Raw genomic sequence first — 14,475 nt, 5'->3', positions numbered from 1 at the left:
ATAAATGAAAGTCCTCCAGTTTCATCCTCCAACGAAGCTCAAGAACCTGATCAAGACTCTGCATCTCCACCTCAACCTCAAATTGCTCAAGATACAGTGCCCTCTGCTCCACCACAACATGTTACTAAATGGACCCAAAGCCATCCCCAATCTCAAATCATTGGAGAATCTTTTGCTGGTGTAAAGACACGAGCCACGATGAATTTCTGCTTATTTTCTTGTTATGTAAGCGAAATTGAACCCAAAACTGTGGCAGAGGCTCTAGCAGACACCTTCTGGGTTGATGCTATGCAAGACGAGCTAGTTCAATTTGACAGAAACCAAGTATGGACACTCGTACCTCTGCCAGCTGGGAAACTTGCAATTGGCACCAAGTGGGTTTTTCGTAACAAGAAGGATGAGCAAGGGGTTGTGATAAGGAACAAGGCACAGTTAGTTGCTAAAGGATATTGCCAGGAAGATGGTATTGACTATGAAGAAACTTTTGCTCCTATGGCCAGACTAGAAGCTATCCATATCTTCCTAGCATTTGCAGCTCACAGAGGGTTCAAAGTATTCCAAATAGATGTCAAATCAGCCTTTCTAAATGGCAAGCTCAAAGAAGAGGTATATGTCAAGCAACCCCCAGGGTTCGAGCGTGATAATTATCCAAACCATGTCTACTTCTTAGACAAGGCTCTGTATGGTCTCAAGCAGGCTCCTAGAGCATGGTATGATTGCTTATCAAACTTTCTCACTACCAATGGGTTTCACAGAGGTACGACATATATTACTTTATTTTATAAGAAAATGAATGATGATATCTTGCTCGTACAAATTTATGTTGACGACATTATCTTTGGTGCAACTAATGTTTTAATGTGCAAAATATTTTGGGGGTCCTGATGCAGAATGAATTTGAAATGAGCATGATGGGAGAGCTAACCTTCTTCTTGGGTCTACAAGTCAAGCAATCATCTGAAGGCATATTTATCAATCAATCCAAATATGTTAATGACCTCTTGAAGAAGTACAAGATGCTCGAAGCCTCTCCCATGAGGACCCCCATGGCTCCAGGCCAGAAGCTAAATAAGGACCTTAATGGTCCACCTGTAGAGTGCAAGCTCTATAGAGGAATAATAGGATATCTCTTATATTTAACTGCYAGCAGGCYTGACATCATGTTTTCCACATGTATATGTGCCAGGTATCAGGCCAAYCCTAAAGAGTCACATCTTAGTGCGGTTAAGAGGATCMTGCGTTACTTAAAGAAGACACCAACGCTTGGACTATGGTACCCTCTGCATTCAAACATTGACCTAGTGGCGTACASGGATTCAGACTATGGTGGATGCCAGATTGACAGAAAGAGCACCTCTGGGAGCTGCCAGTTTCTTGGAGGAAAACTAGTAAGTTGGTCGTCAAAGAAGMAAAATTGTGTTTCAACTTCTACAGCAAAGGCTGAATACGTAGCAGCTGCAAGTTGTTGTTCACAAGCTCTGTGGATGCAAACCCAACTACGTGACCACGGCTACTCTGTCGACAAAATCCCCATCCTCTGTGATTCAAAGAGTGCAATAGCAATATCAGCCAATCTAGTTCAGCATTCTAAGACAAAGCATATCGACATAAGGTACCATTTTCTTAAACATCAAGTTGAAGAAGGTAATGTCGAGTTATATTTTGTTAAATCATAATTTCAGTTGGCTGACCTCTTCACTAAAGCCCTATATGAAAAAAGGTTTAATTACTTTGTAGAGAAATTGGAATGACTTGTCCATAATCCTAGCTGTTGGTTGTCTTATTTCTTTATTCAATTCTGTATATAGTTTTTTTTTTTTTTTAAATTCCATTTTTTTATTTTGTATATAGTTTTTATTTCTTAAATAACCTTTCACTTGATTATTTAGTTAAACAGGTTTAACCTAGCAAAAGCTTGCAAGGTTCAAGGGGGAGTATGTGCTTTTAAAATGATAAAACCTCTTGAAGAAGAAGAATGTTTTAATCGCAGAGGTCTTTTCACAGAACCTCTGTGACTGATTACAGAGGCTCTTTGAACGGATATTCTGTAGACACTTCTTCTTAGGATTTTAAATGGTTTTTGTTCTAGGGGGAGCTAAGGAAGCTGGCTCAAAGGGGGAGCGTTTTAATTGAAAATCAAACCACAGAAGGTGCCAAAACTTTTGAAGTATYTTGTTCTCAGAGGTCAACTCATCAGAACTCTGGCGCTTCTAACAGAGGCTCTGTGAGTTTGAGCTGAGCAAGTACTCATCTCTCTGTGGATTTTCAAAACTGTTTAGGTAATAAACGGTGTAACATTATAAGAAGACCCGTCACATATCACAGAGGCTCTGTTACCCTTAGGCCTCTGACAGAACTCTTTTAATAGTTCTTGTCTATTGATATGGTGCGCGTGGTTCTGTGGATAAGGTTTAGAACCTACACGCGCGTGTCAGAAAAGGAGGCGCACGTCATCAATCGTGCATCTTCCCAACACGACGTGTCATGCCTTTTTGAGCTGTTTCAACCCAAAACCACTCATCACGACCTTTCGTCAATAAAACGGTTCATTTTAAAACCCTCCCTATAAATACCTCTTTCCCCCCAAATCAAAAACCTTTACCACTCACAAATACTCCGGCGAACCTGCAACTAGATTTCTTCAAACAAATACCTGCTACCATGTCTTCCTCATCCGCATCTGCCCAATCCGTCAATGCTTCAAGCGACAACGAAGTTACCCAGGCTCAAGCATTGACATCCCACGCCCTGTCGTTTGTTCAAAACAAATACGAGAAAGTCGTCCTAGTCAAGAAGCCAAACAACTACTAATTTGCTCCTTCTACTACAGGTTTTCCCGAATTCACCTTTCCGTTACTTGAAATTTTAAGAAACCACCCAATTTTCTTTGCCGTATCCGCCACTAAGCCTACCCCCGAATCTTACATAACTCAATTTCTTTTGAGTTCCTATATAACTACCCTTGATAACACCGGCCTGACCATCATTGGATATGCCTCACATCCCGTAAATAAATCCCTGGTTCCATTGGAACTCAATGTGAACAATTTGAGAACTGCCCTGCGTTTGCCCACACTCGAGGATCTCAATTTAAATGCCTATGCTGCGACCCCAACTGATGAGGAATTAATTAAATTTCCTAGAGTTTCACTCTTATGCGACCTCAATCACCAAGCGAACTCAATTTAGGCCCAAAGGACTGCCCCGTGTCTGGAACACCCTGTTTTCTATCGTCAACTGTTGTTTGACAGGGAAGGTGGGCAGTCATGACCCAACCTCACACGCGATGATCTCCATAGTCTACGGGATCTACTTTAACCTCCCACTGGACTATGCTCATTTAATATTCGAGGATATGGTCGGGTTAATCAAGAAGAAATGCGCGAGTCAAAGAGGCGAGAAATCAAAGGTCAACATGAACCAACCCAACCTCATCCAGCAACGTTTCCTTGGTCTGGCCTTTAGCGATTTGTTAGCAGCGAAGCTCCCCTCTGTGGAGCCAATTGCAAGGCTCTACCCGTTCAAGGAGTTTCACCCCACTGAGCATGAGCAAGGGTATAGAAGCCCTAGACCGTTATCAAGAGCCATGCTCAGGTTTCTTAGCCATGAAGACAGAAAAGCCTATAGACGTGGATTCAGGCGACCAGAACCGGTCCCTGAGACCCCACCACGAATTGGAGTACCCCTAGGAGAGCGACTTGAAAAAATGAGGGTTGAGGGACGATCAGATGAGCCTGCAGAGGCTGATAAGACGAGTGAGGYTGCCCCTAGAATCCGAAGTCCTCCAACCAAGAAGGCTAAGAAGACACAGAAGGGTGTCGACTCTTCTGTGAAAAAAGAAGGGGAAGAAGAGGCCTGCAGAAGAAGAAGGCCCAAGTGGACCTCTGCCGAAGCCAAAGAAGAAGAAATCCAAGAAGGCTCAACCAACAGATCCTGTGGTCACAGAACAAGTAGCCACAGGGCCTGTGATCACAGAGGCCGCAGCACAAGAGAGCCCGACAGAGGCCACTACTCATAAGCGCAGAAGGTTGCGCAAAATCGTACTTGAAGTTTCCCCAACAGAACAAATACAGGAGGTTCTTTCCAAAATCCAAGCGGAGTTAAAAATCCTATTGACATATCCAAGTTGGGGACAGAAGTAATCTTAGATGACGAAGACGAAGAAGAAGAGCTAGGTGAGGGCGAAAAAGATGCCGAAGGCACACAACCAAGTTACACTCCCAGTGCAACCCACATGTCTAGGGGCCCTGTTCTAGAGGGATCCCCTATTGAACAAGGCAMGCACATGCTGAACCCAAACCAGCCTACCCACGCAGAGGACACTCTTTCGTCCTCTGTGGATCGTACAGCTGGGCAACCACAAAATACTCCTCCATCCTCTCAAAAGGATGAAGGTTTTAATACAAGAGTTCCTTCCCCCAAGGACTCGATACATCTCACAGAAGCATTCGTTGCTTCTTCACACAAGAGTGACCACCCAAAGCGTGCTTCAGAGGCACAGTGAGGCACACAGAGACAGAGGGTCTAGAACGCCCTCTGTCCCTACTAGATCACTCTGCCATGCTAGGCTCTGAACCTACAAGGCATGAAATCTACAGAACACCAGTAGGCTCTCCTCTGGGAGATGTTCGAGGATCTGGTGGAAGTCCCYGAGCAGACTACGCAATACCAGTCGCTGAGGGCGCCTCAYGCTYYGAGGCTACTAAATCACCATGTGTTGGTGGTTTAGGTTCCCAGGATATGTATGTGACAAAGGGGGAGCTTAAAACCTTTGCCACAGAAATATTCAAAAAGATAGACGAGTTGAAAAACTTGTTTATCTCCCTATCGATGGCAGAAGACCTTTCACCTATAACAGAGGCTCTGAACGAGTTGAGCTCAACCACAGCAGAAGTCAAGTCTACACTTTCAACTCTTTAGAGATCTGTCCTACAGAAGGATGATGTCACATAGGCATTCAAAGCTCTAAGCCTCAACCCCTCCTCCATCCAAACCTTGAAGACTGAACTKTCAGRWATGGCCGCCCAATTCTCTGCCGACTTCATCTCTGCGGGSTACAYGGATTACTCCTYTCTCAAAGACGAAATMAAGCAGATGTTTTCCTCTGCGGTAACATATGGTATTGATACCAAGTCCTCAAGGGCCAACATCAATCACCTTGCTACCCGCAGAGAGATTGATGCCATGGTTGAAGCTCTAGGTAATCTCGGGTGCAAGCATACAGACTGTCTTCTCAAAGAGGTCCGTGCCTCCAATACAGCGATCAGAGACTACAAATCACAACTCATGAAAGATGGTGACCTCCTCAGAAGCGAGATCTACAGAAGCGTCTCCAAACTGAAGTGGTCAACAAAGATCGACATCAATCACGCCTCTGAGCTTGCAAATGAGGCAATTAAGAAGATGAAGAAGGCGGCCACTAAAATTTTGCAGAGCTTGGAGAAGGCTCCCCTGGATACTTGCAAGGCATAAGCCAAAAAGAACCATGACAATCAAGAAGGTGATGATCATGATCGTCATGAGGGGGAGAAGAAGGCCGAGAATAAAGCACCAGAGCCACTGAAGACTCCTGCCAGAGGCGTCAAAATTGTAGACTCTACAGCTGCCTTGTTCTCTAAAGACAAAGAAAAGGCTCCAGAGCCCAAAGGCAAAGGTAAAGGCATAGCTGTAGAGTCACCACAGAAGGGGACGTCGTCTAGCACACAGACTCCACAGGAAATAAATGAAGAGGAATATAGAGACTACCCAACACTCCTTGAAGCTTTAAAGGCATATCTGGCAGAGGCTCTAGCAAGGAAAGGTAGAGGCCCCATCCCTCGCAGAGAAGGAGAAGGCTCTTCATCAYAACTCCCACCAGTCCAAGAAACGTCCACGGGTACGTTTGACGCTCTGCAAGGAACCGTCAAACCCATCCTTGCAGAGGGGTCAACCCATAGGCCAATTCTGGAGGAAGAAGAAGCCAAGGTGCCAGAGTCCGCCACGGTAGGAAGGGTGTCTGAAATATTCGAATCTATGAGCAAGATTCCAATGCCAAAAGTCAGAACAGAGCCCGTTACAACTTTGTTAGAAATTCAAGTGTGGAGGTACTCCGCAGCAGACACAGAGCCTCCCTATGATCCAGAGCTCACAGGGATCCCTTCTGCCGCAGCCAAGTTCCAGTTCTCTAAGCTCACAAGGCCTCGTGAGCAAGTCTTCTCAGAGCACATGATCACCTCCCTAGAGACAATTTCTCTAAGGACAATGCTAAAGAAGAAGGTGCTCTATGCTCAGTATGTAGTAAGGAGGGAAGATGGCAACCTGTATACTTTCACAGACGCTGACCTCCACAACCTCTGTGTGTTTGATGTCATCTACATGCACAAAATTCTCAACATCTACATGGAGAGGAGGTCAAGYTACTCAATATCGCTCAAAAGGCTGCTTGAGGTCATGCGCGCACAAGTAAGATATTACAGCCAGAAGGACTTCGAGCTTGCGGTCAGGTTAGTCCAAAAAGATCTAAAGATCTCCCCTCCATACAGCAGGCCTGGTTGGATACTTAGGTATCATCCAAACTCCATTATTCACAACCCCACTTTTGGGTTTGTTTATTTGGATAAGGATGAAATCCTAAGGTTCTATGATCCAACAGAATCACACAAATACTCAACAGAGACGCTAGAATGGATATACAGAAGAGCAGCGGCAGAAGTGGACAAAGGACATCTAAGGWTGAGCGAAGTGTCTCACATCTTGGAGGCGATCAAAATGCAAATCAACTTCAGAAAATGGATCTTCAACGTCTACAGAACTATCAAGTCTGACATGTTATACGCAGTAGACGACTTTCCAGAATCTGTCGTTTGATAAATCTTCTGTACCAGTTTTTGGCCCATGTTTCACAATTTTGTAATTTCTCTTAATTCTTGTAATTCTTTTCAGAGGATGAAYWTTTATCTCCTCTTGTAATTTTCTTTCAATTAAGTCATTTCTTGCATTTAAATTTCCAATTTTACTTTTTCATACTTAGGGGGAGATTGTTAGCTATCATTTCATTTAATGTAAAAGTATGGAAAAAGTAAATACTGCAAGTGTTGACAGAAGAGGTTCCACCACAGAAGACCACAGAGGACCAACAACAGAAGATGTTCAATCATACAAGTGAAGTGTGACAGAACCTCTGTTGTCTATCACAGAGGTTCTGGAAACTGGTCCTCTGTAAACAAAGCGTACAAGTCAAAGATGATAGAACCTCTGTTGTCTTTCACAGAGGTTCTGGAAGATGATCCTCTGGAATCAAGTGCCCTCAAGGCACATCCAGCAGAGTCTCTGGGATGGCTCACAGAGGGTCTGCAGTTTTATCTTCTGTGAAGAACTTCTTTACTGTTTTACTTAGGTTAGTTAGCTGATCGTGCTTATCACGTGACTGTTTGTAATCTGCTTTATTTGAACGGCTTAGATTAATTTGTACGTCTAGGTCATGTCAGAAAAGCCGTTAGGAACGAGTATAAATAGCAGCTTAGGCCTATGTAATTTAGTGTGCTTCAATATCGTATTGTAAACATTTTCAATCAATTGAAAATCATTTGAAGCTTCTCTCTCGTGTTCTTCATTCAACTGTGTTCTTCATTGATTATTACTCTGTTTGTTCTTATTGTTTCYGTTGCACTAATATTGTCAAATAGATCATCCAGAGTAAGTGATTAATATCCAAAACTGAGTTAATCGATCCTATCAACTACTAATTCATCGTCAAGTAGCACATAATTCGAACATGCAAATAAAGCAAATGATGGTGATACAAATGAAAAGTCTGCACCCGAGTCAAACAACACTTTAGCACATATATAATTCAGAAGGAAGGTGCCTGTTAATACATCTGGTGCGACCTCTGCCTCGTTCTTTGTCATCTGGAAAGACCGACCCTGCGCCCTTACTTGTCCTCCTCTGGATATATTAGGTCTTCCCTGAGTACCCGATACATTACTCCCATAGTCAACTTGGGAGTTCTCAACAACGGACAGTTGGGTCGAATATGATATGAGGAATTACAATTAAAACATCTTCTATTGGCTGGGCAGTTTCTTGACAAATGACCTGCCTCGCCACATTTGTAACATTTTCTCAGGTTCGCTTTACAGTCACCTTGATGAACTTGTCGACATCGAGCACAAACTTTCTCACCGACTTTCTGTTCAGTTCTATCATAATATTTCACTGATTTTGACCCTCGAAAGTCAGACGAAGGTCCTTCCCATTTTCTTTTCTCAACCACCTTACCATCTATCTGTCGGTTCTTGTTTCGCTCAGTAACTTCCGCCTCATCCACGGTTAATGAAAAGGTAGTGGGGTTCATGGCGATTACAAATTCACGGATCAAAGGTTTTAATCCCCATATATACCTCTCCACCTTTCTGGATTCTGATGAAATGTAGTGTTCAGCAAACCGAGAGTACTCGATGAACTTCTTAGTATACTCCCGAACAGTTCCATTGCCCTGTTCTAACTTCATAAAATCTTCCTCCATTTGTCTTACAACCATCTTGGGACAAAATTGATCTTTCAATCGATTCACAAATTCAGCCCAAGATAACGTTTGTAAGACATCTCTCATGTCCAACGACTCAACTTCCGACAAAAACAGAGCATTAGACTTCAATACAGATACGGCAAACCGAACATTATCTGCTTCTGGACATCTAATGGTGTTAAACACATATTCAATCTCCTTGATCCAACAAATACCCTTAAGTGGATGTCTTTCTCCAGAGAAAGTTGGCGGTTTACAAGTCAAAGACATTTTAATGTCTCTTTCCTTGTTGTGAGCAATTGGAACAGAGGATGTACTTCCAGTCTTTTCGTTTCATCCTTTGTAGGTATTCCCATGATAGATGTCAATGTTTCCCTTAACTTTCTCATTTCTTCTTCCAGCATATCTCTTGTTATGTACACTAGATGTGGCACCTGCTCTTCATGAACATTTCTAGAGTGAGATTCTTCATGCTCGGAATGAGTCTCAGCCTGACTCCTTCTATGTGCCTGATTTCTTCCTCTGCCCCTTCCTCTGGTTCTTGCCCACCTCTATTTCCAGAAGTATTTGTTGGAAGATTTACAGGTCATTCTTTTCTTTCCTCAAACTCAAGACGAGCAATTCTCTCAGATCTCCGCGTTTGGCTAGACATCTGCAAATTTCAATGTTAATAATCACGTATTCACATTCCCCAGTATAATGAAGTATCTTAGTCCAGGTATGTACCTGTAAATTCATAATTACACTCGACATATGTAATTAAAATTTACCTAACACACTGTTCTTTTAACTCATCATATTTATTTCCAATGGTGCTAACTATGTCTGGGACCCCTAACATGTAATGAAATAGTATTAGTCTAGGTATCATGCTTTGAATACCTAAATCCCTTAAACTCAAGCTCCGATACCACTTTTTGTAACACCCCATACCACACATTACATGTAACATATACTCTATTTACAATAAATACATGTTTATACAGCATTCAGGTCCCATAGTACAAGAATCTACCATACATAATACATGGTCCAAAATTTCAAAATACATTTTTTGTACTAATAAACGTTCATCTACCAAAAACTATATGTATCACGGTCAAATCTTCATACAAATATGCACAAAGGAAAATATCATATTCTTCCCTTCCCCTTACCGTCAGCACCTCCTTCAATACATACTTAAAACCACAAAATGAGGGTTAGATCAGAAGGTCTAGTGAGATCCCTTTTTCTATGTCATTGCAGGGTGAAGACACCAAATCATTATTTCATATAAAACAAATATATGAACATATATTTTCAAACCAATATCTTACCAATTCCTAAAGCCAATCATTCAACTTTAACCCTTTTTAATCAGTAATAAAGTTTACTCAACGCTTCAGCTCATAAACTTGTTATCACCTTCTCAATAACATCCAAACTATGATTTCCATTAAAAACCATAATCCTAAATCAATAAATCACTAAAAAATAAAGATTCAAAATCATAGTAATCTTAAAAGGATATAATAGTAAGAGTTATATCTCATAACGCATACATACAAATGCCACCCTTATATCCAAAGGTACACATCTCCTTGATATGCCACCCTTATCCAATGGTACACCTCTCCTTGATATGACACCCTCATCCATGGTACACCTCTCATTGATATGCCACCCATATTTCATCATCAAAACTTTTACAAAATATTTCCAATTTGAATAGACCAAAGTCATAAATGTCTTAATGAAATATCAATAATTCGAAATCATATTTATAAAACTTCTCATTCTTTATCATATTAAAAGAATGCCATAATGATGATTTATTTAATCAAATACCTTAGTTAAAATACAAATCTGGTCAACTTTAAAATTTTGGTCAACATGGACTTGGTCGGACGAACAATCCGGACAACATGTCCATCTCTTAGCCGGTTTATAAATCCGGACAACATTAAGAAAACCTAGTCAAACTTTGGCCGGTTTACATCCATTAACATTTTCTAACACATTCAATATCCGATCATCATACAAATGGATTTCACAACTCTGTTCAAAGCCTTCGCCGGTTTATGAATAACCGGACAACATACTAATCGGTTTATATCTAATCCGAACAGCCTTTGATCGCATTCCTACTTCTCTGTTTAAAATATTTATCCGTTTTACAAAGTTAGAATCTCATCAAGATACTTGTCCGATCACCACTATGATCGATTTCCTATATATCATATAACACTGTGTCTGGTTTAGAACAAATCTGGACAACATGTGTCCGATTTATAACCAAGTACAAGTGATAGTTTATAACATAATTCAATATTAAATTTAACTAGATTACCATCCAAAATGGAAGTAAAATGATAGAATTTACTCACCTTTGAAATTCTTTTGGAGCCAGCTTTTAGAAATCCAATCAACAAATAATCCGGTCAACACTTTCTCAAATCCCTCTCAAGTTTGAAATTGGCAAGAAGAGATGAATGGAGGTTTCATCCTCTTTATATACTTTCTAAAAATAGAATGGCGGCTAAACCGCCCTTTTTATGCATGCTCACATTCATGCATACCATCACATGCATACATACATATTTCACATAAAATAATCATGCATATAAACTTCATGCATACTAACATATTTTAGTCATGCATATTCAAATTATGCATACACATTTATGCATACACATTTATGCATAAAAACTCACATACAAGCTTGATCAAATATATCAATTTATCATGCTGTCAGGTAAACATATAATAAATAATCACGTATTAGTTAGTGATAACAAAGACTTGGTTATCACATGTGATAATGTGCATTACTAATTAAAATAGATGCATGGAACATATACATGTCAATGTGATTCTATGCGTACGTGAAGGTTGCCTAAATACATGTATGGACGCATGATAATATGCATACAGGGATATTATTATAATATGATAGTATGCACCTTAGTGGTCAAGAAAGAAGATTTAGTATAATAAACTTCCACCATCCTAAAAGAGTTTTATATTAATAAAGCTACACCGCCTTTGTTAAGATATATATGAAAAAGATAAGGATAAACCCTCTCTTATCTTTTGGAAAATCTCTATGAAAAGGAAAAAGAGTGTGTATGGTGGTGAAGGTTTTTCTTGAGAAGAAATTTTGCATAAAAGTTATTTGAGGAATCTGTGTTTACTAGAAGAAGTTGTTGTCTGATTAAATCTTCCAATCTGTGCATATCAAGGTGAGTTTTTGTTATTAAAATCCTTAAATGATATTATTTGAAGTGTATGATTTTGAGGTGAATTTTGATGAGAAAAGATGATTGTTTCAAGTTGATTTAAGCTTTATAAATCTGAGTTTTGAAAATATTTTGAAATATAGATGAGATTTTTCTTTTTTAAAACAGTTGTGGATGATATCCTATTTTAAGGATTAAAGGAGATTTTGAGTTTGGAAAATGATATTAAAAGAACTGTTGGTTCTTGAGTTTCAAAATTTTGTGATAAAACTGTTTTGAAACCATTATTGGTTAAAACTGTAGAGGATATTCCTACAAGACGGTTGTGACTTTGGTCTGTCTTCGTTTGTAATTAATCTATAGATTTTGATGGTTAAAACTATAGAGGATGTTTCTTCAAGATGGTTGTGACTTCGGTCTGTCTTTGTTTGGAAGTAATCTATAGATTTTGATGAAGAAAAAAGGGTGGCATATCAAGGAGAGGTGTATCGTGGGATAAGGGTGGCATATCAAAGAGAGGTGTACCTTTGGATATAAGGGTGGCATTTGTATGTGTGATTGTCATTATAGCTCTTGCTATTATATCTCTTAAGAATGAAATAGTTTTGAGTTCTTACTTCTTTTTTATTTGAGGACTCATGAATGTTGCTCTTATTAGAAATAATTGTAAAGATGTTATTGAGAAGGGGAAAACTTGTCTTATGGCCAATGGTTTTGGATAAACAATGTTTTTAACAAAGTGTTTGATTTATGAGGAACCAGAAAGGCTCTTGTTGTTCCTTGAAATGAATCAGAGGGCTCTGGTTGTTCCTCACATAGAACCAGAGGGGTTCTGGTCGATGGTTTGATTATGATACAAGTCTTTTACAAATCGTTTACTTAAATCAGAGGCTCTGTATCTATTAGATAGGAGCTCTGTATCAAGAATTGTGTTTTAAAAGTATTTATAAGACTTCTTGTCTTTATTTTAAACTTAGAAACATTTCTTATACAAAATGACCTTAACAAAGATGAAAAACTAGAGGGGCTCTAGTTGGTCTTCACGTTTAACAAGAGGGGCTAGTGTTGGTCATGGTTTTTGAGCCAGAAGCTCTGGTCATGCATGAGCTTTATATTTTACTCTTTTATACTTGAAGAACCAGTTTATCTATCTTATATACTTGATTTTGTCATAATATGAATATTGAACTTGAGAGGGGCTTTGGTTAGTGTAACCATAAGCTCTGGTTAGAGGAACCAGAGGGGCTCTGGTTCTACTAATCGATGAAAATCTTTTTAAGTCTGGTCTATAGAACTAGAGAGTCGATGGACTAAATGAATTATGGATTTATGCTTCCATTATGTGAAAAGTTGATTTTAAATAATGTTTTGGTGATTTTCACCCTGCAACTACATGGAAAAAACGATCTCACTAGACCTTCAGGTCTAACCCTCATTTTGTCTTTTAAATATGTATTGCAGGAACAGTAGAGTATAATGATAGTAAAGGAAAAGGAAAATATGATTTGTTTCCCTGCATGCATAGCTATGTGAAGATCAATCTGTGGATCTATTTTGTAGTTGAATGTTATGTACTACAAGAACAAGTGTTTTAGAATTTTTGGGTTGTGTATTTTGTAATATAGTTTCTTGTACTTTGGAGCTTAGTGGGATAATACATGTATTTTCTTTGGATGAATTATATGTTATATGCAATTTGAGATAAGGGGGTGTTACGGCCTCCCCAAAAGTATATGACGAACATGCATTGGAACAACATCACACATCACATCATTCTTGTACTGGCCAATGGAAAAGTAGATCAGTACCTGTTTGGTGATTTTCACTTCTCCACACTCATTTAACCATTGAAGTTTATATGGTTGTGGATGCTTTAAAGTGTGCGAATTTAACTTCTCAACAACTTCAGTACTTACGACATTAGCACAACTCCCACCATCAATTATTAAAGTACATACCTTGCCTTGCAACAAACAACGTGTGTGAAATATGTTTCCCGGTGTTGTGTGTCATCCACCTTCAGTTGCAAGTTCAAAGCTTTTTAACCACCAATAGTTCACCTTTTTCTGCCTCGGTTTTCTCTATCTCATCTTCCTCATCCAAGGAATTGTCCTTCTCAATTTCAGTTACCACTTCACCACTTTCGTGAAGAATCATGGCTCTTCTATTTGGACATTCTGATGCAATATGATCAAACCCTAGACAACAAAAACACTTAATTTCATGAGATTTAGTATAGATATAACCAGTACCTTTACCCTTGTCCACTTTTCTGCCTTTGAGAGMTTCATGTGATTTTGAAGAGGTAGAAGTTGAAGCCTTGGATGCATCTTCTTTAAGTTTATTAAAGGGTTGGAAATTAGATGTTTGCCCTCTTGAATAAGTATTTCTCTTCTTTAGTTGCCTCTCAACTTTCACGGTCATGTGCACCATATCCTCAAGTTCCAAGCAATATTGTAGTTCCACCACATTGCCTATTTCATGATTTAGGCCACTTTAAAACCTTGCCATGGTTGTCTCCCTATCTTCTTTAACATTTGCTCGAATCATAGCAATCTTCATCTCATTGTAATAGTACTCCACAGATTTCGTTCCCTAATTCAAAGTTTGCAATTTGTAATACAAGTCTTTAAAGTAATGAGAAGGAACAAACCTCTTGCACATAACCGCTTTCATTTCAACTCAAGTAAAAATTGGTCTCCCACTGTATCTCCTTTGATTTGTCACCAGTTGATCCCACCACAC

At 39.6% G+C, this 14,475-nt stretch overlaps 1 protein-coding gene across 1 annotated transcript; it reads right to left on the bottom strand.

Moving 5' to 3' along the window:
* Positions 1 to 7,912: 7,912 nt before the first annotated feature.
* Positions 7,913 to 8,779, bottom strand: LOC112514104. The gene has a single exon (XM_025120437.1). The coding sequence runs from the start codon at positions 8,777 to 8,779 to the stop codon at positions 7,913 to 7,915; it is 867 nt and encodes a 288-aa protein (XP_024976205.1).
* Between the last annotated feature and the right edge of the window lie 5,696 nt (positions 8,780 to 14,475).

Source organism: Cynara cardunculus, assembly GCF_001531365.2.
Source record: "Cynara cardunculus var. scolymus isolate 2C chromosome LG 6, CcrdV1, whole genome shotgun sequence".
In the NCBI taxonomy this organism is placed as follows: domain Eukaryota; kingdom Viridiplantae; phylum Streptophyta; class Magnoliopsida; order Asterales; family Asteraceae; genus Cynara; species Cynara cardunculus.
The sequence above is the reverse complement of the archived record's forward strand: the minus strand, read 5'-3'. Positions and strand labels throughout refer to the sequence as shown.

Excerpts from the sequence above, each read along its gene's own strand:
- LOC112514104 (XM_025120437.1), bottom strand. The coding sequence starts at position 8,779 with ATGTCTTTGACTTGTAAACCGCCAACTTTCTCTGGAGAAAGACATCCA.